This window comes from Primulina huaijiensis, chromosome 5 (genome assembly GCF_012295235.1).
Source record: "Primulina huaijiensis isolate GDHJ02 chromosome 5, ASM1229523v2, whole genome shotgun sequence".
NCBI lineage: Eukaryota > Viridiplantae > Streptophyta > Magnoliopsida > Lamiales > Gesneriaceae > Primulina > Primulina huaijiensis.
This window is the reverse complement of record NC_133310.1, coordinates 22,197,956-22,224,577: the sequence shown is the minus strand read 5'-3', so window position 1 is coordinate 22,224,577 and position 26,622 is coordinate 22,197,956. Positions and strand designations below refer to the sequence as shown.

Here is a 26,622-nt window from a genome sequence, read left to right as displayed (position 1 = left end):
TCGTTAAGATTTAAAATCTCGATTATATCCTCGTAAAAAAGCCATGATTACATAGATTGGCGAAAGCATTTTATTTCTTCGATACTCCAAACGATAATATATTGAAGGATAAACACTTATTTTAAGAGGTGATTACTCCAAAAATTTCTCTTATATAATTATATTTTATTTTATATAAAATAATTTATTATTTATAATAAATTTATATCCTAAACTAAATCTTTCACATATCGGCGTGTCGATTGTGATAATTGAGCAAGCCCATCACGGTAGGCCCAATCATTTTGGTCCGATTGCTTCGCGAGAAAATATAATCTTTGGGGGAAAACACTAAACTCCACGATTATACTTCTTCAAGGCGTCGGAGTGCGACGAAAATGTTTTGTGATTCTTGCGATGAAGCCTGATTCGATTGATATTTAATCGATTGTTGTCTTGTTTCAGGTATGATTTTAAAAAAAATTATCGAGATTCATCATTGTTGTCGTGTTTAGGACTTATGATTTGCGCTTGATTACTAGCACTTATATGTTTGGAGATTTCGAAACTAATTCACGATTAGCCTGAAAATTTACTCAAAGGGACTAAATCTAAGTAAGAACCCTCTTATGTCGAGAGCCAGTGAAATTCGATTGATCGGTATGGTATAATGTTGAATTTAAAACCTTGAAGGGCATAATATGAGCTTGATCTGCTACAAAATTATGTTTTTGTGGAGTTCGATTGTATGCTGGTGTGACTTGAGTTATTTATGGCGGGGGGAAAGAAATGTTTTAGAGAATTGAGATCTCAATAACAACTCTGTTCATGGTTTAGGGTTTCTGAGAGTTTTTTTCCTATCCCCCGCTCAACAACTCATTTTGTTGCGTGCAACACTAACATAAGACAATTAAATGGTAGACTGAAGTGTTCTTGACTGAGTTTAAAGTCATCTTTTCCTCCTCATCCATTGAGCCAATCAAATAGGATAACAAACTGATTTGGGGAAATTCTTTCAGAGCAGGGTTCATTATGTTCCAAGAAACCATCTGCATACCTGGAAGACACTGATTATTACCTCAAATGAATTGCTAAGTGGTTGTAGATAGAGCACTCAGAATTTAATATGATAACCCTGGAAAAATTACTGTGTTGTCTTGGTCCACGCTGCTTGTCCAATGAATTGTCCTGCAGTTTACAAAAAATCATCCTAACCTTAAAGAGTGTCAAAACTGAATTAGCATGAAAACTGATGAACTTGAGGAGATAAATGATCCTACAACGTCCGGCCATATAAAATACTCTTGTTTTAGGGAAATCCATGCATTGCATGTTATTTTCTAGGAAATATGACAATCTGAATAAGATAATTGATTGATGCTCTGATGGCAGTATTTGTCATTATAAGTTAATGACACGTGATTCCCTCAATAACCTTTTAAAGAATTAATTAAATTAGGTCCGACATTGATAATTTGACGTTTTTATTGGTTTTATTTTGTTTTCTTTTTTCCTCAACAGTTTAACAGTGAAATCTACTTTAGTCTATACATTCTCCTTTCTGCCATCGGGACTTTTATCTGAGCACTGCATCCAATAACTGATCGAGAATATGGAAGACCAGAAATTTCTTTCTACAATGATCACTGCATCCGATAACTGATCGAGAATATGGAAGACCATAAATTTCGGTCTACAAATGATGGTTCCGTCAACAAGCATAGAAAAATTAAAACCTCTACAAAAGATGCCGCAATGTTGCAAGCTTCTGGTGGTAGTGCAGTGGGACCAAAGGGGAAAAAGGCCTCGAAAAAAGGTATGATGAATGGTGTCTCACCATTGTTTGGACAAGACAGACTAATGTTGGATTCAAACACTACACCTGGTGATGGTTTCAAAAGACAGAAAGGTTTAAAGACCTCCAAAAGAGGTTTAGAGAATGGCATGTCACCCTTGATTGGCGAAGAAAAACAAATGTCAGATTCAGTACTAGATTTGGAATATAGAGCTTTGAGGCGTAAATATTTGCTTTTGGAGGAAGATAACCATGGATTGCAAATGGAGTTGCAAGAGGTTGAAGCTGATGTTAAAGCCCTTGAAGAGCAGAAGCTCTCTCTTCTGGATGAACTTGTTGTCTTGGAGGGCTTGATAGATCCTTCAGAGCTTCAGCCTCGAAGCCATGGATTGCAGTGAATATTTCATTTTGTCGGTATGTTTGTACAAATTTGGTGTCACATCATTTGATATATTACCCAGATATTTGCCACTAAGGAATAATGTAATACTGATTAAATAGAGTAGAAATTTTATTTTGAAACCCTGTGGATTAAATATAAATATTTTTGGTTGGCTGTATTAAGGTTATTTCTAAAACTGGATCTGAAAATTGTTGATTTACTCTTCATTTCTGTGAACCCAGATAAAATCAGCCCCGTTAAATCCATTATGGTTTCATGAAAATATATATTTTTATGAAAAACTTTTTACAAAGTGTGTATCATAAAAGAACCTATTTCTTAATGAAAATTTGTCGATTATTATCTGTTGAACGTTTCTTGTATATGAGACAAAGATTGAAATATCATTTTTAAAACGAAAATATAAGTTGTACTATTAAATTAGTGCGTCCCAGAATTTACTCAAGATAACATTCATTTCCTTGTCTAACTTGCCAGACAACTTGTGTCCCTATTTTCCCACAAGCCAACCTTAAATTACTCACAACAATAAACATTTCCTTGTGTAATTTGTGAGACTTCTTGTTTGTTCGATCCTATTTTCCCACAAACTTAACTTAAATTTTTTGGGGGTCAACCGATCGATTAGTCCTAGTCCAGTTGCGTCGCAGTTAATTTATTAGATCATCCACTTGTTTTAGTTTAATACTTCGTGCATGTGGGGGAAAAAGCAACAACTCGATTTCTTGAAAAGTAATGGCATCCAGCGAAGAGGAAAACTCCCAAAGACAAGAAGGTCCTCCAACTCATGTAATTAATCCATTCTACCTCCATAAAAAAATGAAGTTAAATTGTTTGCATTCTCTTTGTTTTGGGATTTCTTAAACACAGCCCAATAAATTCTTCAAAATTTCTTTTAGTGATGTGTTTTGCGTTAAACTTATTTAATTATATACGTGTAGCAATGGTCACAAACGTTCAACTATCCCATTGTATAAATGGCATATTTGTGTCGATTCCTCTATCAGCATTACCCATGCAAACTGAACCAGAGTTGGAGGTTTGGTTGCATGCAAATATGTTCTCTCAAATATTTATTTTCAATTTTTATATTTTATGATTTAATAGTAACATCGTGTTTTTCTCTTTGTCAACTAAAAGGCTGGAGATCAGAGAGCACCAGAATCAATAGCAGGAATCCACAAAAAGACAGGCACGTTAACAACTGAAGGATCTCATGCCGATCAATGTATATTTTAATCTTTTCAACTTCGTCACAGACCGCAAACAATACATCCTGAAGATGCATGAGGTTTCAAAACAAAATATTTTCTTATTTTATGCATTTGTATATCTCGAATGTTCCTGATATATCTGTATTGATCTAACTTGTCTTTTTTAGACGTCACAGGACGAAACAAGTAATATTTATCGATGTCACTTGTTAGTGTACGATGACAACGGAAAATGGAATATGGGAGTTTACGATCACTTGGAGTTCATGTCGTGTTCTCCACAACCGAGGACCCTGACCCTTTAATCTTCACAAAAAACAACAATATGACAATACAACTTCGTCTAACAGATTGGAAAGTAGAGAACAGGACCCGTAATAGCGTGCACGAGGACGGGGTACATTTTGTTCCATACTCGTGTATTCTGATTATATACGCTTTTAAGGCAATTTATCATCTCATTCATCATCTTTTATTGTTTTTCTTTTTCTTAAGGGGAAAAAAAAAGAGCAGTTCCATTATCATCAAAACAGACAGTTCCGATCCTTCATGGAATTGGCAGCATTTATCGTTTACGCATGTAAACCTAAAGATTTGAAGCTTTACATTGCTGCAGAAGACATGAAGATGGCTAATATATCATCTGTCAATATTTCTGGAGAAGGCAAGTCGATGCTCAACCATCGGGTTGCATTTGGATTAATTGATTTCAAATATATTTTTGTAGTTTTAGAGAAACAAGAACATAAACTTCAAATTCACTAGTTGCAAGTTTACTTAGTGTTTCATATTTATTAAGATGAATTTTAAGTTCATCCAATTCTAATTTATGTAATTAATATGTAAACGAGTAATGTATTGATTTAAGATTCTATATTTTTATATATTATTTCATTGTTATCAATAAAATTATAACCGAAATTCATAAATTTTAGATTTATATATCCTAATACGCAATTAGTTATCGGTTACCCTTAATTAGTACTTCTTTTATATTTGGTTGGATAAGGGCGTGATACGTACAATTGGTGCAGAAATGTCGGGGTATTTTTTTTTTTTTAACCTCGGTCAACACTTTTTTTAAGAAAATGATCTTTTCAAGTGTATTTGAAATACACTTAAGGAGGTCATTTTCTTAAAAAAATGGTTGACCAAAGTTATTTAACCAATTCTCCCCAGAAATGTCTTGAATATTATTTTACAATTAAAAATATAACTGCTAGCTAGTTACATTACTTTAGTCTCTTAGTTTTTTTTCTTTTAGATTTGAAACTCGCTTTCGTCATCTTTTGATGCGTGCTGAGTAAATTTCTAAACTATCGTAATAACTTACAAATCATGTTAGTCAGGTAAATCATAATAGATAAGTCCATGTGACAAGTTTGTTCGAAAAAAAAACCATTAGTCAAATGGTAATCCAACTCGTAAAATTCTGGTAGACGTTATCAAAGAATTATACTTGGTGCCACCAGTAAATTGAAATATGTTCCAACTTTTGGTCAAACAGAATAAATTCTTTCGCTCCACAAATCCTGTATGGTCGTTTGGTTTGAAAAGACAAATGCGATTTCCTTTATAGGGAATGGGCATTCAAATAAATTCCTCTCAAATGTCAATTTATCACTGTACAATAGGATACGATTTCATAGTACAGAATAAAGTGTTCGCTTTCTAAAATTCGTTTGCCAAATTGTTTTTCTGCCCAATGTCCATTGTTGAGGAACGGTTTCTTTTTCCCCCGATCGGTTGATGATTTTTTTGGGGCACACAAAGAATTATATTATTCCTGAAAGATATGGATGCTGTTTTGACGGTTTGTTTTTTATGACAGTTGAAACTATCTTGTAAGAATGAGAATCCTAAGTTTAAAATACTAATGAAGCAAATAAAATAATAATAATAATAGAGTAGGTCTCTTGTGATCACGAATCTTTATCTGTGAGACAGATCAACCTTACCGATATTCACAATAAAAAGTAATACTCTTAGCATAAAATATAATACTTTTTCATGGATGACCCAGATAAGAGATTCGTCTTACAAAATACGATCCTTGAGACCATCTCACACAAGTTTTTGTCATAATAATAACACACTATAATACAACATTTTATTAGTATGAGTTGATTATAATGAATATTATGAACATTTTATACTTTTCTAATGAAATCGAGATTACCCTCGTTCATCTCCACACTATTCTTTTACCAGAATATTTTTTTGAAAAAAATAATCGTTACTATCAAATATTGTAATATTATTAGAGGAAAAAATCTAATGGAAACTAATTTGTCTCTAAAATGCATATTTCCCCCCCAAGAATAACGTATTCTGATATAATAAGTCTTTTGTGAGACGGTCTAACGAATCTATATCCATGAGAATAGTCAATGTGATTCATAACTACCATGAGTTGAGTCTGATCGGAAATCAGTCTCACAAAAGTTTTTTACATTTTGAAATGCTCCCACTATTTAAAATTAAAACAAAAAAGTATCACTCGAACATTAGCAGTTTATATAAAAATAAATTATGCATATAACTATAGTTTATATCAAATCAATACCTATTTATGTGTGGTAAGTACACATAGATTTAACTAAGGTTACGTTTTCTCTAGGCTGAAATATAACAAAATCACGTAGTCGTCAGTGTTTCTGGGTAGGCTGCAAATCCCTTGCCATTCTTGTGTAACACGACTTTTGGTGTTTAAAGTGCTCCACGGACCTACTCCAAGTTCGGATGCTATTCTCCTTTTAAGAATGTTTTTTTTTACTTTCTGGCCAAACTTTCTCAAATATAAGAATCATTCGTGGCCAATTCAGATTCTCTCCGTGATTAAAAATTATCCATGGATTCCGATGCCTTAACAGTGCGGTGATCGATCTTTAATCTCATGCGATGGTAGAGGATATTCACGATGCCTTGCCCTCAACTGTGGTGTTTTTGTTTCATCGTTGTCGTCGGTCGTCTACAAATCAGGTTGCCCATTTGCTAGCTTATATGGCATTAATCATAGTGGGATCGATTTTGATGATCAAGTTGTTTGACATTGTTCCCTTGTAGACTTTGTACAAAAATGCTCAAGTTAACAGGGATTTCCACCCACCAATCTCAATGTATACTGATAAAAAATGCACACATATTGCATGTGTTATTATTATTTTTGGTATGATCAAATAATACTAAACAATTATCATGAAATTATTTTCAATTTAGAATAGTTCGATTTAAAATTAAATTTTTTTTAGATTTTTTTCTATGTAAAAGATAGAATGACTTGAGAAAGTTTTTACTAGAATAAGAAAGATAATTATGAAATTAAATATTTTGATATCCTTAAAAATAATTACTTAAAGATTTCACACTTAATAATATAATATAGATATCAATATTTCCTTTTGATAGCCAATCGTTATTAAATTGTAAAATTGGCCAACTATACAACTAATATTATGAGACTGTATCACGGATCAATTTTTTTAAATAGATATTCAACCTGACCCGATTCCTCAATAAATATTACTTTGTATGTCAAAAATATTATAAGAATATAAAAGAAACTCTTGATATTATTAATGAAACAAATGAAAGTGAATCGTAAAATTCGATAATATAAGTGGTCACACACAACAAACATTAAAAAAAGAAAATTACACGTTAATGAAGTAAAATGCATATTTCTTATATGGTAATGACAAACTCTCTTTAAACTTTTGATGCAAACTCTCTTTACCCTAACCAGAGCCAAGTAAAAAAAAAAAGCAGCAGGGTACAATACAAACTATATATTATATAATTACTTTAAGATTCACCCGCTAAATTCAACATTTTTCCCGGTAAAAATGAGAAAAATCCAAGGCGGGAATATTCAATTTAATATTATATGTAATATCATTCCCCTAAAAATATAAACTATAATTTGGATTGATTTTTCCACCTCAAACCCTAAAATTTTTGCCGGTGAAGGTCTGGCCGAACTGCCAATCAGCCGGCGCCACGTTGTAGGAGGTCGACGTTCGGCGGTCGGAAGCCGTGACTCGGAAAGACAAGGCCTGACCCGCGAGAACGACATTGGATTGCCAGTTTTGGCCCCAATTGCGGCTCAAGGGTATCCACTGGGTGTTAGTACCTTTAACGCTGACCCGCACGATGTCCCCCGCACCGGCGACATTGGTCACCAGAACCAGATTGAAGTAGCGGAAGCCGTTTATTGTGAATCTAATTCCTCCTTGCTTTATGCACGGTATCCTGCATTTAATTGAATGAATGGTTAAAATACTAGGTCCGGTGGCGTCCGGATTTATGTACCCCAGCACGTGAATTATGCCCAATTACCTTCTCCCCTCAATTGTTTACCTAATTCACGGAATCCCTGTAATGATAGAAGTGGGCCAAATCTACCTTTTTCAACTAACAAATTTTCACAAAATTTAAATAACAATAACGCAGCACATGTACAACAAGCGCGTGTTATGTATGGGCTTGGATTACCAGTAGTGTTGGGGATAGAATATCTCATTACCGTCGGAAGTTGACGGGGACGATTCCTGCGCTGTACTCGGCGATTTTCAGGAACATTGGCATAGCGAGGTCGAAGTGGGTCCGAGGAGGATTGCACCAGCCGCCGTTATCGTTGGGTAGAGCGAAGTTGGGGGGGCAAAAATTAGTAGCAGTGATTAGAATGGAAGGGCTGCCAGGATGGCACCATTTGGGGTCCTGGGCCGCGTCACACTTAATCTCGAAGCACGATCCGCAGCTTAGGCCATTGTTGAAGAGCGCTGTGCTTAGTGCTGCTGTGTTCACCCCGTAGCCTTGGCTGTACAGATTCCCATACCCACAAGCACCACCTGAGAACACCATCAAAATCGTTGGATTTAACACCGAGTATATATATTATGTATGACGATATAATATATATTCTTTTCTGGATTTGAACTCTTTGGTTTTACGTGAAACGGAACATTACAGCTGGAGGGAGTAAGGTAAAGACAAAGGATGAGTGTAGTGTGTGGGTGAGCGCGACGAAAGGGGAACCCTGTGAGATCCCAAAACCCACACGAGCGACCTGTGAAGAAACAGTTGCAAAAGGCGAGATGCGTTCGTTGGGAGACGAAAAATCGTCGTTTGGTTTTGAAAGGAACCTAGATTTCAGAAATCCATTTTTGTAATTCTACAAAAAAACATACAGGATTCAAAGCTTAACGAGTTAGGAACGCAAGTAATTGATCCAGAGCATGAAAAAGACGCAACATAAACAGAGCAATATAGTAAGCACAAAAACTATCAACTGTTGGGTAAAACAATAAAAGCACACGAAAAAGAAAACGTAATGAGCTGTACCCATTGTGCCGGAAGCGTCGCTACCACCATAAAAGGTGGCGTGAGCCGTCTGCCATGGACCTCCGCCGTAAACGCCTGGGATTCTCCCGCGAGCATTAGTCAGAAAACAGAATAATAAAGTGAAAAAGCAGACCAGCAAACGCATTTTAGCTGCCATTCCTCTATCCATCAACTGTAGATATGCCACTAGAGAGAGAAAGTGTGAATTTCAGAGGGAGAAAGGAAATGGTGGGCTTGGAGGCGAATGGAAAGCGGGAAGGAGATGAATGGGCTATTTAAGGAGGGGGGGAGGTTTTCCGCATAGTCCCAGAGGGCAAAAGGCCATAAATTAAATTTAGACAGGAAATTGTGTGAGACGGTTTCACGGGTCGTATTTTGTGAGACTAATCTTATTTTGGTTATTCATGAAAAAATATTATTTTTTATGCTAAGAGTGTTACTTTTTATTGTGAATAAAGATTCGTGAGATCGTCTCACAAGAGACCTACTCTTAAAATTAATGATATTTTTTTCGATAAAGTATTCTCTATATGTGAATGGGTTAATTTGATATATATTTCGACAAGAAGTAATAATATTAACTTATAAAATAATAATTTTTTATTAGTTTAATATATACAAGATTTATCTCATAAATTTGATTTGTGACACGATTTTATAAGAATTTTTGTATTTTTTGAAAACATTAATGAGATGCTATCATGTCAATATTATGTTATAGTGTTATGGTAAGATATTTATCAATATACGTGAAAATTATTAAATTTTTTATTGGACTTATGTTATATTGAGTAATGTCCAAATAGAGAAATTTTTTATGAGACGATCTCGTGAGTCATTTTTGAGAAACACGATCTCTTATTTTGGTCACATATGAGAAATTATCATTTTTTATGCTAAAAAATATTACACATTATTGTAAATATAATAAATGTTAATTCATCTCAAAAATAAAATTCGTGAAATCATCTCACAAAATATCTAATAGTTTGAAATTTCATGTACAAAAATTACATTATGCAACTTATATTTTATTATTATTTCTTTAGACATACATACATACATACATACATACATACATACATACATACATACATACATATATACACACACATATATATAATAACTTTCTGACATGATACTATATTGTCACATTTTGGTTGGAGAAATTTCCATATTTGAACAATGCTATGGTGGAAGAATATACTTTGTGGACACTAATATTGGATGTTGTAATCAATAAGACTAGATTGTTAAGAAGTAATTATTAATTTTTTTTAATCAAAAACGATTGAAACATAACGTTCAAAGTATAATATGGCTAAACGATTTGAATTTATTATTAACATTAATTACAGATTTTATTATATAGTCTAAGCTTAAAATGCTACAGTAATTTTATAATAATCATACCGGGTAAAAGAGAACTTGAGATTTAATATTTTCGGAAAAAGAATTTTAGAAGCCTTCATTACCATTCCCTAAATTCTAAAAAATTTTCTATTACGTTTTTCTAAAAAAATTTATATTGAAAGGGTAAAGTAAATAGAGGGACCCATCTCACACCTAAATCAACCATTTCGTCAATTGACCTTTCAACTAAATAATAAAGCTTTCGTCAGAGGAATTAAGTATAAACAGGGACTTCTTGATTAGTAAATAAAGTGAAAAATTAGTAAATAAAATTCTCAATGTTACTTCAATTTTCATCTTATTTTTAGGACATTATCTCAACAGTTCAATTGGCGATTGACATTTATCAATACATACGTGGTCGACTGAATAATCAATAGACGTCACATATATCGATAAATATTCGTTCTTATATTTACTTTTTGGATAATGTTAAAAGCTCTAATGTAGCATCACATTAACTACCTACCTACAAAAATACATATATACCGTTCTAAACAAAATTTTCTTTAATCAGTAAGGCTATATATATGCAAAACGAAAAAGAAATATACAAACAAAGAAAATTTCCTACAATGGTATATGAGTCCACCAAACTAATGTAATTTGAATTATTTTTTGGCCGAAAATATTAATATTGGAATTGGAGGAAAAATGATTTGGTAAATTAAAACTCCAACCATTCCGCATGTGAACTAACTTAATGATTTCATCTTTTATCTTTGGCCTTTGCATGTTTCAGTAGAGTAGGTCTCTTGTGAGACGTTCTCACGAATTTTTATCTGTGAGACGAGTCAACCCTTTCGATATTCACAGTAAAAAGTAATACTCTTAGCATAAAAAGTAATTTTTTTTCATAGATGACTCAAATAAGAGATCCGTCTCACAAAATACGATCTGTGAGACCGTCTCACACGAATTTTTGCCGTTTCAATATATGTTTTCATGAGCCTCGTGCATTACTTTTCATTAATTAATTGATGTGAGCTGCCTAACAAAAAATGTATGTGCATTAAATAATTTCGGAGAATACTATATTATTGTGAGAATTTCATTTAGAAACGATAAATTTAATTTAATTTCTGTAGAGTGTTTTAAGAAAAGTTTATTCCACTTATATGTATGTATACACTGATAAAACAACACAACATATTATTCTTATAAGTCGATTTTCTTTTAATTGTCCATATAAACACAATAACTTTCGTGAGACGGTTTCACGAATCAATTTTGTGAGACAAATCTTTTATTTGGGTTACTCATAAAAAAATATTACTTTTATCAATTTTTTTGTGATACTGATCTTCTAGTCCAATTTTTTCTCTCTCTCATATATCCCACAACTTTAATCAAGTTGCGTGTTAATTATTTTAACTTTCTGTCAAAAACAGTGTCGTGTCAAAACTTACTATTATAATTATTTTAAAAAACGGATATTTATTTATTTTTCTCTAAAAAAAAATTACTGTGAAATGTGAAGTGAAAATCACCTTTAGATAGACAAAAAATTAAATAATTGGAGGATTATAAAAATTGGCACGTTGACATTAACATGTTGGACTTAGCTACTAGAGCTTAAACTATATATGCTTCGTTTCAAACTTTACATGTAAATCAGATTTTTCAAACCATACGTCATGTTTAGGGGCTCGATTAAATTTAAAAATTTGGATCCCAAGACAATAAAATGTTTTTTTCCCCCTTTTGATTAAAGGGATAGAGTTTTTTAACACTAAACTTATATAATAAACAAAGTAGAATGAATAATTTTAAATGTCTCTATTATTAAATGAACTTAAAATTCATCGTCATTAACATGAAACATTATATAAACATGTAAGGAACGGATTTGAAGTCTTACTTTTCTAAAACTACAAAAATACATTTGAAATCTTTAGATTTGAAATCCATAAATCCAAATACAACCTGAGTTGCATTGTTTATCGAATATACATAATAATATATATTAGTTATTAGTTAATGAAAATTTTTCACTCAAAAAGTTGGCTAACTACACTTGCAACGAACTTTAAACCAACATAATGTTAATAACATTAATTATAAATTGTTACTGTTAATCTCATATATTATGTGAAATGAGGTATTATGAAACTCAATTAAAGCTAGCACACTCTACAAATTTCTTTTCGATTGTACATTATAACATATTGCAATGTCATATATGAAAATCAATGCAAATCAAAACTATGTTTATATAGGATTTTTTTCACCTCAAATCAACCTACTCTTGAATCTATACAACAAATTTCTTAGTTGTAAAACATAAAAAAAACTTATCAAAATTAATCTGTCTTCACAAAAATTTCAATAATTATCAGAAATTTTTGAATATGTACATGCAACAAATTTCCGTATTTTTATCACATCAAACGCCTAATTAAAAAAATATTTTTTGGTACTAAAGAAAATCAGTAGTTTATTCACATCTAATAGTTTATGGATCACCGTCAACTCGTAAACACAGATATATCGCGGTTGACTTTCATCAAGCACATTAATCCCAAATTATTTCAAATTTTTATATAGCCCAAAAAGGTTGACTTTTATCGAAAACGAGAATGAAAGATGAAAGTTCAAAAATACAATTAATTATAAAGATCTTGCTTCCGAATTCCGTACTGTGTTGTGTGTTAATTTTCTGCAAATTGTCTTCTCTCATGCACGTATCCATATCATATTCCTTAGCCATAACTAATTTTCGCTCAGTCGAGCCAAATTACCTGTAAAGATCATGGGCCTCGATCCATATCCATGCACCACTACTAGTCATGGGTCGTTAGGATGGTCCAGCAAGAGCCGTAGTCAATGCCCATGCACCGTCAGTCATAAAATATCTCACCCATGTAAAGTGGTTACCAACACTTTAAGAATCTAGGTACTTAAAACTGGAGGTCCTGAGTTCAAGTGTTAGGGGAGGCGAAAGATACCAACACTTTAATAATCTAGGTACTTAAGTCTGGAGATACCGAGTTCAAGTATTTGAGGAGACGAAAGAAACCATTTTCCAGGGGTGATATATTCTATAGGTGACGATACATGGACATGTGCTACGACTCATGCTGGATCTTCCTAACGACCCAAGACCAATAGTGGTGCATAGATATGGACCGAGGCTCACGTTGGTTCAGTCTAATGACCCATGATCATTACATGACCAACTCAAAACATTTGATCTATATTTGGATTAATGAATTTGAAATCGAGAAAGTTCATAATCAAAATTATTTGCTTAATGTATGTTTGGATATCTTTGGATTTACTAAGGTCAAAGTGAAGGATTATGAAACCTCATAAATTAGAGACATGTGAAATCTGAATCATAATCCCTCTCTTCAAATCCGAACAATCCATCCCAAACACAACCTTGTTGTATTAAGATAGAGACATTATCAGATTCATATTCGTTGAAATAAAGAAACATAAATTTCCGGTTCTATGTTTTTAGGACTTGCGTACAAACTGTTGTCATAAGCAAAATCTATCAAAAGATCACACACATAAACTGATGGTTGAGTTAATTAGACCAAAGTATGCAGGATACAACTGCAGCAAGGTCGACGTTTCGTGAAAACAGAGAAGCACTTGAACACAAAGTATACGATCACTGTGTTTCTCAAATCTAAAATTTTAAAATTAAGATTACCATAAGTTACGAGACATGAAGAAGGCTAGCATTTAATTGATAGGCTCCATGCTGAATCAGAAACGAGCGGTAACTTGGGAAAATAGAGCCTTAAAATCCTTCGTCGGTGAGCCCCTTCCCTGAAGTTTTGAAGCCAAGTCAAATGCTTTAAATTTCAGCTCCTCAAAGTTTAGTGCCTGTCCATTCACAAGTTTATGCTATCAAGAAACGGTATAGCGAAGCTGGAAATGCATCGAGAAAACAAACCAATTGTGTTACCACCTGAATGCAAACTTCTGCAAGATCAGCTCTTGGAACTATCTTTGTTTCAGTTTGAAGAAGCTCATCATCCTTTCCAACGAGTAGCTCTCTTAGTCCACCTTCTTTATCTTGCAAGCCTCCAGCTCTAACCGATAAAAGAGGTATTCAGAAAGCGGTCCAATTTAGGAGCAATGGTCATTATGGATAGTATTCATTCCTCTACATCGTATTTGTGGTATTTGTACAGTTTTTTGGGGGCGAAGAGGAGAGAATTTGGGAATACCTGATAATAGTATACGGAATTCCTGACTCAGACAAATACTGCTCTGCTTTTCTCTTCCAGATCTGTGTTGGAGATACAGGAAGTTACTTCCAGTAATCGTTTTCATGATAAGTAAGTAATCCTACCTAATATAATATCATGTTTTAACTTGACTAGCAGGGTTGAAATGCATTAGGCTCCATCGGATATTCAAAGATGCAAAACGCCAAGTGACTCTCGATATATTTCTAAAACATGTTTAGCAATGATGTCTTTGAATGCACCTTTTTTTTGGGGTCTCTAAATGATTTTTCAACTCCTTTATACAACTCAAATAACTGAAAGCACTCTCTTTAGCCTAGTAAAGGAGGTGTCATGGCGAAAAATACAAACCAATATATTCCCATTTGCAAGGCTATTCAACTGATGATTTGGATTTGTTCCTCCCATTGAACCAACCAATATGATATACTTAACTCCAGCAGTAATGGCTGTCGAACATGAACATTTTATAGTTCTTTAACATTACATGAAACAAAAAACTAAAAAAACAGAACTTAATGCACACCCATACCAGTATCTATTTGGTTCTTTTGTCCAATCCAGTCCACCTGGAAACAAATAAAAAGATGAAGAAACGCAAGAGCCTCAAATTAAAAGCAGTCTAATAATAGGCCAAAATACTAACCTGTTCAGGGAATTCTCCATCGTCAAAATAAAATTCAGGCATTCCCCCTTTTGGAGGGTCAAACCCTGGTTTCATTTTCGGTACAGCACTTGTTAGTATTATAAGAACATCAACACCTTGAAATACTGGAATAAGGCTCTCGGCATTCCTTATATCTGCAATATAAATATCATCCGCTCCCCCAATTTGTTCCTTCCTCTCCTCGGTTCTTACCAAACCTCTAGTAACATACTCATCAGATTTCTCCTTCAATTTCTGATAAACAATTCGTCCTGCAACGCTCAAGCAAATAAGCACAAAATTGAAACCAAGAAACTTCATGCAGACATAAAACTCCTGTGCTAGATCTGAAGCTGCTAAAAGTAACCCATACCAAGATTCTAATGCGCTTTCTTCATTCAGATTCGAATTGAAGAAATTTAACTTGTCAATAGTGGATTTTACATAAGAAATGGAGTAATATTGACTAAAAAAAAGGCAGGAAAGTAAACAAATATGAAAATAACATATAAAATTTTCTCTCTTCTCTTTTACTTTTCTTTCTCCAACACTTGAAGCACGGTTTTTAAAAGACAAAATGTGCATCTAGACTAAAGATGCAGTGTCCTTCAAAGGCTTAGGACACCTTTTAGGCGTGTGTCAATCAGAGATGGTAAATCCATCGTGAAATGCAAAATATAATGAATAAAAATTACTATTTTTCTTATACTCATTTAATAGTTTGAAAAGTTAATCGATCATACATGATGAAATTTCTCAAAATATTTTGGATTTAGCAGATCATCCATATGTTTAACAAAACCTGCATTTTGCCTTGTGCCTTGCACCTAAGCTTTACGACACCTATGCATCTTAGTGTTGCTTGCACTTCTAATAACTACGTCTTCAAGTCTTACCTTCTACACTGTTCAACATTGATATCTCAAAAGCACAACAATAAACTATAGAAAGAAAATATAGAACTAGGGATCTGGTTAAACATGCGGACTTACAATATTTTATATCAAAGGCTCATAGCTCACATCTTTATATTAAAATTAGGCTTTGTTTGGACGGACAGATTCAACTAGGGGGAAAGAATTTTCAAGAACAAGATTTACAACTTCAATTTCAAACAACATCAATTTGTTTTCATTGGAATCCATGGTAATTACTTACACAATACTTTAAATTGAGAATGGTGAAACTTAAATTCCTCTAGCAGTGTTTGGAGGAACATAATTGGATATGAAAGAAGATTTAAAATCAAGAAAATCCAATGAGTTGAAATGATTCGTAGTTGGTGGTCATTTCAAACCCTATCAAAATATATACTAATATATATTGGGATTAAATGAGTAATTTGAAACACCAAACTAAATTCTTCTCCCAGATAATCAAAATGATTTGAGTTGAGCATTTTGAATCCACTCTTTTCAAATCCAATAGTCGAAATGCAACTGCCAATCATATTCATCCAAACTCGATCCAGATGGACACTTGAAGAATCTGAAACTCATTCATTTGAGGGAACATTCTCACGGGGAAAAATCATGCAAGGTATGAAGAAACTATAGTATTATTCCACACATTACAGCAATGAAAAGTTGGATCTTTTCTTACATACCTACGATTTCTGCATCATGGAGACACTGAATCAACAACTCAATTCACAATTTATCTACAATAATTAGCACCAAAATCCCAAAATAACTCCATCAAACCATTCGACACAAACAATTTGAAGAATCCCAGCAGCAAAAGTTGCCATCCACCAAAAAAAGATCAACCCCACGTGATTTCAAACAGTAGATCAAAATGGAATGCATACACATGCCCATTATAAATAAAGCAATTTTCCTACGGGGAATATAAAGAACAGACAGGAAAAAAAAATTAAGATGAAAACAAGAGGTGGGCTGCAAGGAATACTCTACCTGTTCTACCAGCAGCACCCGTGACAAGAACAGTCTTTTTGTCAAAAGTCGACATCGCAAACACTGAAATTCTTCTAGAATTCTCTTCTTTCGTTAGATTTTATGCAATTGATTGATGCAAAAATGGGAGAGCCTTCAGTTTCAGCTAAATGGACTTGTTCTGGCGACTAAAATCGATCAATATTTATGGTGTGCAGGTGACCAACAAGGATTGAATTTATGGCAAATAAATTTATTTACTTCGTTGTTGATGCGTTAATGCCCTGCATATATTTAAATTTAATAAAAATAGATTATCAATAACTTTTATTTAAAATATAACCATGTTAGAGAAATTTTTTACATTAATTTATGTATGATTTTTTTTTATTTTTTTAATTAATTTTTTCCTTTAAAATATAATGATGGAATTACTATTTNAATAAATTAATTTGGGAGATATTAAATGGACAGTTGGGAAAAAAAAATAATAGTCATTATGTTTGTACCCGTGACACCTTCATTTCCATTAATTTCTGGGTAGGCAGTTGAATAATTGATTGCATTATTTTATTTATTTATTTCTAATTATAAATTTGTTTGAGTATTTTATTTATTTACATTTATTAATTGCATGGTTCATTAAAAGTTCACTCTCCAATTCATCAAATATACAATTGATGACAATTGTGTGAGTTATAAATTAGAGTCTTTCAAATAAAAATATATATTATTTTAAAGAAATGAAAAACATTCATCCTCGTTTTGTAGTGTCTCAAAATTCTCAAATATTTTTGTGAAAAAGATTGTGTTTGATACACACTGAAAATTTAGGGTTCGATTCCAATAAGTGACATTAGTCCAGACGCAAGCTTCGAATTTGTCCTAAGCCTGAAATCATGAAAAAAACCGTTAGAAAGAGGCCGAGAGAGTGTCTCGGCGTAGCCCTCCGACGCTTAAGTAATAGACTAAGGATATCAGTGAAGAGCAGTTAAGGGTGTTGCTGAAAAAATAATATATTCAATCCCTCAATTGGACGCTCAAACCTGATATTTATTGGAGCGTACCTGAGCCTGTCATGGGCCGTCCATTTGGGCTAGGGATGGGCCAGGAGTTTGGGCCTGATCTTGAGGGGCCTCTTTATGAATCTCTCATTTGGACGCTCAAACCTGATATTTATAAGAGCGTATTTGGGCATGTCATGGGTCTTCCATTTAGGCTAGGGATGGACTGAGGGTTTGAGCCTGATTTTGAGGGGCTCATTTATGAGGTATCAGTGTTGAAATTCAGAATTTTTTTTTACTGGGGATAATTTTGTATAAAATCAAATTCATTAACACAAAATTTTATTCACTAAATTTTAAAAGAGAAAGATTTCAATAAATTAATTTTTTTATGGAATATTTTAATTCATTTAAAGCTGGGAGGGAGACACCTTTGAAATTTACATTATAATATAACCGATGTTACGACTTATGTAGAGGGAAATAATTAAAACATAATGATGTGAAAGGCAAAGATTTTGAGTATCCTGTAAAAATAAATAAAAGAAAATTTGGAATGGGTGTTACTGAATTCAACAAGATTCAAATGCCTTGTTGATTAGGTAGTAATATTTATTTCACTTAATTAATTTATCATATTAGGGACCGAAAATATATTCAAAATAATCAAAACGTGACGTTTAACAAAAATATTTTATTTGTATTGTCATTGGTTTTTTTAACTTTTCGTAAAATTACAAATTCAATTACTATGAATTGCATAAGGTATAATTATTTTATCATATTAGAGATCGACCACAATATATTCAAAATAATCAAAACGTGACGTTTAACAAAAATATTTTATTTGTATTGTCATTGGTTTTTTTAACTTTTCGTAAAATTACAAATTCAATTACTATGAATTGCATAAGGTATAATTATTTTATCATATTAGAGATCGACCACAATATATTCAAAATAATCAAAACGTGACGTTTAACAAAAATATTTTATTTGTATTGTCATTGGTTTTTTTAACTTTTCGTAAAATTACAAATTCAATTACTATGAATTGCATAAGGTATAATTATTCGAATGGATTACAGATAACGACAAATGTTCGATCATAAAATGAGAATTACATATTAAATATTTTCAATTAATATTTAGAATACATAAAATTCAGAAATTTGTTGGATCAAATTGGTGGCACTTGTCTGTCCGCAGGTGGATTGATTACAGTCTGGAAGACTTGAAAGAAATGGATGTAACGTACCGTAGAGTGTTAATAAAACCGTGGCCATAATCACCAGATTATTGGAAGATTAAACTTTCTATTAATGATAACAGAACATTTACATTACTTAAATCAACTGAAAATAAAAAAAAATTACATAAAATGTAAGAAATACTCCCAAGGAACCTTGGTTTGATTATCTTCCTCGCAAGAAAATGATTGCATTAAATCTAAGCTATAACAGAAGCCTCCAGAGGTACCCCGGAATAGTTAATGGCTTCAGCAAGCTTTTCAGCTTCCCACAGCTCCGGTATTGCTTCCCGAAGATTATGAATACTTTCCAATGCATAATCTGAACCCTTCACTCTCTGGGATATCCCAACCTGCATCGACAACAAGCCCGAAAATACAGATTACTGTGAGTTGTGATGGAAAGACAAATTTCATATAGAGTTTAAGCTACATGTACATGTTTTCTAGATATATTTTCTTGAAAATGGAGTTCAAATAAGCGATAAACAAGAACTTGCCAGCACGGTGTCGAGGCCTACTCGTTTCCCGGACTGAATATTGCGAATACTATCCTCAAAAAATAACTGCAATGTGAAAGAATAACGCTTGTAAGTATAACCAAATCCAAGAAAAGGGGGTAAGCTTCAATATTTGGATAAAAATCGGTAAACTCACTGTTCTGTTGGGATCAATGTTAGCAATTTTGAGAGCCCTTTCGATAGCAGATTCTGATGGTTTACAGACAATTGGTGTCTTGGGCAATCCTGATGATACTACTGTATTAGTCTGAGAACAATGTCCAATAATGTCGAAAATTTTTCGAGGGCCATAGGTAAAAGCATCAGAAGATCGATTGGCTCCCAGAAATTCAATCTCGTCCTCGTCATCGGACGCCGCGTGTTTGTGCGTAGGATTAAGAGTTTCAAAGCAAATGATCCCTTCAAAACAGTCTTCCACGCCAAGTCTCCTCAGAGCTTTAATAGCATGGACTTTATCAGCATTTGTAAATATCTGTTTATCGAATCAATCGAGTGAATTATACTTTGCTAAATTAAACAAGGCTAACTATGTGAATGTCACGAAATTTGACGAAGTCTTACAACTTTCCGTTGAGGTAAGCTTAGAAGAAGGCTTCGCAGTACAGGGTCGGGCTTAAGATTTTCGTAAGGTAATCTCCCATGGACAAAACTGCACAATTCAGAGCTTGTGAACTTCTTGAATCTTTGATTAATTACACACATCATACAACATTCTTTACTCAAGAACAAGAAAATAGAGTAATCAAGGCAAGTTTTTCTAAAGTAAATTACCTGTGATATTCATCATAGTCAAAATCATAGCCAATTGCCTGCAAGAAACACTATATCACAAATGGTCTTTCATACAAAATTCATTCTTTAATTTTAAGGAAAATATCCATACCCTAAGACCAGCCATTGTTGTACCATAATTCTTGTAAAGTAGGTTGCATAAATCAGGGATTTTGCACTCTTCTATACCCAACTTTTCAATCATATAATCTGAAAAGGGACATAACAAATCACACTCCGATTAAAAGATTCAATACTTTTCTTGAAAAAGGTACAGCACGTATTTTGGGGTGTAAGAAAATTACCTTGAATGTTCTTGAGAACAGCAGTAACAAGACCAGAGCTTAGAGGGTAAAGGGTATCATCAAGATCTAAAGAAGAAAAAAGAACAACAATGTCAATTTTATAAAGCAATTGCAACTTCGAAGCTATTTCTTAATGGTTAAAACTTTAAAAAAAAAAAAAAAAAAAAAAAAAAAAAAANGGCAGTCGTATTTTGGCCTTTGAACCTGTCTATACAGGTCTTCATATTCCATTTTAATCTAACAAGTTGAGTAGAAAAATGAAATTACTAAACATTGACTGCAGGGCTAATGTAAAATTAATCGAATTTGACATGAAAATGCAGTTCATTTCACAAAGCCAGAACAAGCTTAGAGAAGACTAATAACAAAGAAGGGAAATGCAGATATGAAGACACAGACGAAAAAAAAAAGGAATTAATGGAGAGGGCAACCTTTTTTAAAATTAATTTTTAATTTTACTCCCTTGACAACAATCCTTGTTCCTTCCCTGGAAAACCCCTTTTCAATCCCATGAACTAAAAGTCATGTCATCTATAAAAGTTCAAAATTTTCATATTTTAAGCCAAAGTTCCAAAACTTATGATTGTGGGATTCCCTGCCAAAGCCTGGGAAACATGAAAAATGAGAAAATGGGAAGATCCCAGACAAAAAGCATACCATATTTGAGAAATGAGGATCAACTTGACAGAATAGAGCTGAGTTTCAGAGGCAGAACCTTTGTTCTGGAGAGAAGGAATGGGAAGGAGAGGGAATGGGAAGGAGAGGGGGGAGGTAATAAGGAGGCATATGCTGGGTTTAAATAGACGAACCGTTGTGCTATTTCATTTTAATTTGGAAAAAAATAATATTGAAAATATATTACGTGTGATATTTTTTTCATTAATAATAATAATAATAATAATAATATTTAAATACTTCTGACAGTTGTACTCTGCTGACTCTAGTGGTGTATACCAATTTACGTATATCAATATGATTGCGTATACAATATTATAACATCATATTACGATAAAAGTACAATATTCTTAAATTTTTATTTAACAATTTTTAATATAATTTGATATTAAGACCAACTCTGGATAGAATGAGATTCGTCTGCCTCAAAAAAAAGGAGAAAGTAGTTTGTGAATAATAAATTATAAAATGGAAATTCGCAAAACGTTCGAAAAAAATCTTTCTATTCAAGGTTTAGTAGTGTTTGAAAGAGTTTTTAAGAAGCGTTTCCTTGATTCTAACCGGGTAGATAGTAGTGTTTTTGAAGTGTTTGTGAGTATCCGTTTTTGCTTCGATTTTTATAATTTGTAACAAAAAAACTAAAAATAAGATTTACATGTTTTTTCTTTGTCTCACGGATCTTAATCTGTGAGACGGGTCAACCCTACCCATATTCACAATAAAAAGTAATACTCTTAGCATAAAAAGTGATATTTTTTCATAGATAACCCAAATAAGAGATCCGTCTCACAAATACGATCCGTGAGACCGTCTCACACAAGTTTTTACCTTTTTCTTTATATTTTTTTGTTAAATTTAAAATTTAACATTTTTATCCATAAAAAGTTATTATATTCCACAATTGTCATCGATTCTTTCGACGATACCCTTTCTCCCAAATTACGCATTCATTTCACAACGTTCTAGCATCTCGTACAAAAATATCTCTTGATTGGTTAAGATCGTTTTCTAGTCACAACACCACTCACCCATATATTCAAGAAAATTCCCTATTTCCCTCATTTTTAAGGTAAATGGTAAAAAATTTTCTTGATTATATCAAATGTTATGTTATCGGTTCATATCGTTTGGTCACACAAATTTCCAGGGTGTAATTGACTGCACTCACATCAAAGAATCAAAACCTTGCCACTTACAAGTTCCATTTATTGGTAGGAAAGGTAGTTCAACTAAAAATTTGACGGTGGTTTTGTGATTTTGATATGCAGTTTGATTTAAGATATCCAAATATTGCATTCCATGAGATCGGACTTGTAGTCCAGTGATCTCACCTGCTAGAATAGTTGGCTTCCCTCTCTGAGTTCGATCTCCTTCTCTCGCGTGTGTTGTGATAAAAAAAAAATCGCATTCCATATTTTCATTGTGCGTATTCATACAACAGTAATCTCGAGACCCTCAATCATTTGCATTCATCATTATTGTGTGGTACCATTGAACACACTTTTGGTGTGTGAAATAAAAAAAGTTTCAAATCATGTCTGTAAATATTTCTTAGTCAGACGAGATTGAACTTGTGTCGGCTACAATGACAACACACAATTTTATCAAATAGACAGATGCAAAGGATGAGGATTTTTTGGAGTGTGATTTAAGAACAGATAGTGGAAATGATTAATGAGATTGCATTTGAAAAAAAAGACAAAAATTTGAGTTAGACGGTCTCATATATCGTATTTTGTAAGACGGATCTCTTATTTGGGTCATCCATGAAAAAGTATTACTTTTTATGCTAAAAGTATTATTTTTTATTGTGAATATCGGTAGGGTTGACCTATCTTACAAATAAAGATTCGTGAGACCGTTTCACAAGAGACCTACTTTCGAGGGTTGGTGTCCCCTTTGATTGTAATATATATAACATATATGTACACATTCACACACACTTATCGGGTGATAATGATTAAAACAACATGTTAAAACTTACTGTTTCAACCAATTAAGTCAACTTGGATGAATTATGTTCCAAATTTTTAAGAAAAATTCCAGCCATCGGATTGTGTAATCTTCTGGTGTATATATCCTCTTGGGAGAATTCCTAATTTTTGGTAAAAAATAAAAATAAATTCGTGACATATAAAATAAGTGGGGCGTTTTCGCGAACTATATATACATTTTAAACTACTTGATGAAATATTTTCAAAATGAGACAAATATCAGAATTCGGTCACGATCAGCAAATAATTATCATAAGAGATCTCATACCTAATATATATTGTATCAAAAGAAACATCGAAGATATGAAATCAATCTTTTTGGTCGATTACATATTTTTTCTTGATTATTTCAAATTCACTTCTTAACAATAGTCATTTGGATTTCGAAAACTTTGTTTTGAAATATTCTCTTAAACCTAAATACGTCCATCGCACTTGAACGTTTTTCGATTTAATTTTTGATTAAGAAACTATATATACAAGATCAATAATCACAACTGGATAGGCATAGAATATTTATTAAATACATATGGAGTGTACATCATGTGAAGCTCCGGATCGAAGAGAGCGGGGGTGATCGCAGGTACCTTGCACGGACAACGAGCGGCTCCTGGCAGGCTTCTAGGTGAATGAAACATGAATGAACCGATCTCACACCGGAAGGAGAATGAGTCCAAAAACTGTTCATGTATGAGACTGTGCAGTTGACGACTGCTTAAAAGATTTGATTGATATGTAATATTCATATCAAGAATGTGCATCTTCTTTTAGATATTCCATCACATAAGAACTCCAAGGTTAAGCGTACTTGACTTGTGATAATTCTTGGATCAGTGATATCTTGAGAATTTTCTTGGGGTCCGTGTGAGTGAGGATATAAGTAAGATTGAAATACTTTTCTTGATACAGTGAGGACAGTCATTAAATCTAAAGTGTTACACATTACTACCAAAAGTTTGGCTAAAATTAGGTTCGATAAACACGGATACGCACAATTGTGTGTCATCCGTTGAATCTTCGTGTTTTCGAAGGGTAATATTCCAACTTTCCAGCTATAAAGTTTTGCAGAGTTCCTTAGTTACAAGGTTATCTATATCATCATTAGATTCAAAAAAAATTTCTCACCTTTTATTAAAAATTATAAGATTTGACCCCTTCACTTTCTTTTTAGATTATAAACATATTAAAATATTTCATACTGAAACTTAATATAAAATATAATGAGAATATAAATGTAATACAATCAAAAGTAATTCCCAAGAAAATTGTCTCTATATTATATTTCTATTGATACAAACAATTCAAACATCGAAATACATCTAATTTAATTTTAACAAATAAACTATTAATATAGTATCAACGTGCTTAAACAAGTTGTTGGTACCTTTCACAACTTTTTCTTTTTCTTTTTTCTTTTTTTTTTTAAAAGGCAATTTCATTTTACATATGGGTTTCTTAAAGTAAATTTTCAGTAACTTTTTATTATTTTTGTTTGGGTAAATCACGCCAAATAAGTATACGTTGGTGACATATCATTGCTTACCAATATAATGCATTGAATCGAGCCAATTCCGTGCCATTTTTTTTTCATGATTTGTCTTCAAGATTTAAAACAAGTAATACGTTTGATGCATGTAATCTGCAGTCTTTTTTTTTTTTTTTTAATTAATAGGTCTTTTGTGAGATAAACTCACGAATATTTATCCGTACGTGAGACGAATTAACAATGCCTATATTTATAATAATAAGTAATATTTTTTGCATAAATAATACTATTTTTTCATGAATGATCCAAATAAAAGATTCGTCTAACAAAATAAAATCGACTCGTTATATAATCTCACAAATTTTTTTTATTTTTAAATTAATTAATGAACAATCGGCTCATGAATAGAAAATCAAGTACATCAAAGAAATAATGATTGATTGAATGAATGAACTGATTAGCTGTTATCGAAGAAGAATCGAAATATTATTAAATTCGGCAAGTATACATACATAGATACATGTATTTATTTACTTAATTTTTGTTTCATCAACATAATTTGATCGATTTTATTTATTTTATTTATTTATTATTATTTTTTTATGTTTAAATGTCGCGAATTCCTTAATAATCACGCCTTTTTAAGAATCGGCCCGTCTTATGCTTCAATTATTTTATTTATAGATTCATTATTATTATTTTATATTATCAAATTTCATAAACTTTGCAATTAATTTTGACCCACTAAGCTATACTATAACGTCGATTAGAATGCTGACCAATCGTTACGAAATTGGATAAGATATTATTATCAACTTATGTATAATTAACATGAAACTATAATTTTAGTCATATATATTAATTTATTTGTAATTTTTGTATTTTTATATTATATTGTCCAAATTCAATATTAACAATGTGATTATAATGACTAATCTTTACGTTGTGATTTCATTTACTACTTTTCAGTGATTGAAAATATATATATGTTTGGATGCCATTGTCAGAGAGTGAAAAGGACCATCATTGTGACACAACCCTATAATTATTTTTTTTCAAATCGAGGAAACAATAATTGGACACTTAAGTTAAATTATATATATAATTAAAGTAATGAGTACAAAAAGTTAGCCCAAAAAATAGTTTAAAAGTGAAAAGAGAAGCGACCTTTAAAACGTTTGTTTAAACGGGAAATTGACCTCAGTCTCTAGACGTCGATTTTTTTTTGTGTTCAATCCGTGGGTACTTTTTTAGTACCACATTTTCACATGAAGTGTACCATATTTTGTATGACATAGTACCACAATTTTGTGGATAGAGAGTGAACCCAAAGAAATATTTTAATTGAGGATTTTTCACCAACTTTTCCTTGTTTAAAAGCCAAAAAGAGGAGTAGGATTGCTTAGACTTCGTTGCTTTTGAACTACCCATATTTTATAATAATTAAAACGTTTTCCATGAATTTACGGTTAATTAAACTTTTCATTTATTTATTTATTTGGAAAATATAAATTAAGATGTCGACATATTTTCAAAAAAGTTAAGAAAATAAAAAAAAATTATTACTTTTTTTAAAAAAAAATTATAATTTCCCACGCTCAAGAATGTAACCATAAAAGTGTAGGCAAATTCGTTCCGTAGAGAACACAATTGTTTTTGCTTCTCAATTATTTGCACTCATGGCTGGCTGGCTGGCCTGCCTGATTGTGACCCATATATAT

General features: G+C 32.4%; 4 protein-coding genes and 1 long non-coding RNA gene across 8 annotated transcripts; 2 read left to right on the top strand and 3 right to left on the bottom strand.

The window, feature by feature from the left end:
* Positions 1-274: 274 nt before the first annotated feature.
* Positions 275-2,374, top strand: LOC140977219 (uncharacterized). Of its 3 annotated transcripts, none has more exons than XM_073441869.1 (2): positions 275-444; positions 1,501-2,374. In XM_073441869.1, exon 2 carries the CDS (start codon positions 1,651-1,653, stop codon positions 2,170-2,172), a length of 522 nt encoding a protein of 173 aa, XP_073297970.1. In that variant the 5' UTR covers positions 275-444; positions 1,501-1,650; the 3' UTR covers positions 2,173-2,374. The 3 variants fall into 3 exon arrangements, with proteins under 3 accessions (XP_073297970.1, XP_073297972.1, XP_073297971.1); XM_073441871.1 differs by having other exon boundaries at positions 312-444; positions 1,509-2,374; XM_073441870.1 differs by having other exon boundaries at positions 315-437.
* Positions 2,375-2,858: 484 nt separating this feature from the next.
* On the top strand, positions 2,859-3,789 carry LOC140976666 (uncharacterized). Its single transcript, XR_012175269.1, has 4 exons — positions 2,859-2,966; positions 3,119-3,216; positions 3,318-3,468; positions 3,559-3,789. It is a non-coding gene; the product is annotated as an uncharacterized lncRNA (long non-coding RNA).
* Positions 3,790-7,059: 3,270 nt separating this feature from the next.
* On the bottom strand, positions 7,060-8,997 carry LOC140977218 (expansin-A6-like). The gene is made up of 3 exons (XM_073441868.1): positions 8,735-8,997; positions 7,917-8,241; positions 7,060-7,642 (listed from the first exon to the last, which is right to left on the bottom strand). Exons 1-3 carry the CDS (start codon positions 8,901-8,903, stop codon positions 7,333-7,335), a joined length of 804 nt encoding a protein of 267 aa, XP_073297969.1. The 5' UTR covers positions 8,904-8,997; the 3' UTR covers positions 7,060-7,332.
* Positions 8,998-13,554: 4,557 nt separating this feature from the next.
* On the bottom strand, positions 13,555-17,156 carry LOC140977217 (uncharacterized protein At5g02240). Its single transcript, XM_073441867.1, has 7 exons — positions 16,918-17,156; positions 15,002-15,273; positions 14,888-14,924; positions 14,707-14,804; positions 14,335-14,396; positions 14,073-14,196; positions 13,555-13,987 (listed from the first exon to the last, which is right to left on the bottom strand). The coding sequence occupies exons 1-7, from the start codon at positions 16,970-16,972 to the stop codon at positions 13,868-13,870; spliced, it is 768 nt and encodes a 255-aa protein (XP_073297968.1). The 5' UTR covers positions 16,973-17,156; the 3' UTR covers positions 13,555-13,867.
* A 2,040-nt stretch (positions 17,157-19,196) lies between these two features.
* LOC140977216 (suppressor of disruption of TFIIS-like) lies at positions 19,197-20,977 on the bottom strand. Of its 2 annotated transcripts, XM_073441866.1 has the most exons (8): positions 20,918-20,977; positions 20,747-20,813; positions 20,554-20,651; positions 20,442-20,479; positions 20,232-20,319; positions 19,807-20,142; positions 19,650-19,715; positions 19,197-19,502 (listed from the first exon to the last, which is right to left on the bottom strand). In XM_073441866.1, the coding sequence occupies exons 1-8, from the start codon at positions 20,975-20,977 to the stop codon at positions 19,350-19,352; spliced, it is 906 nt and encodes a 301-aa protein (XP_073297967.1). In that variant the 3' UTR covers positions 19,197-19,349. The 2 variants fall into 2 exon arrangements, with proteins under 2 accessions (XP_073297967.1, XP_073297966.1); XM_073441865.1 differs by lacking the exon at positions 20,918-20,977 and having other exon boundaries at positions 20,747-20,873.
* Positions 20,978-26,622: the final 5,645 nt, after the last annotated feature.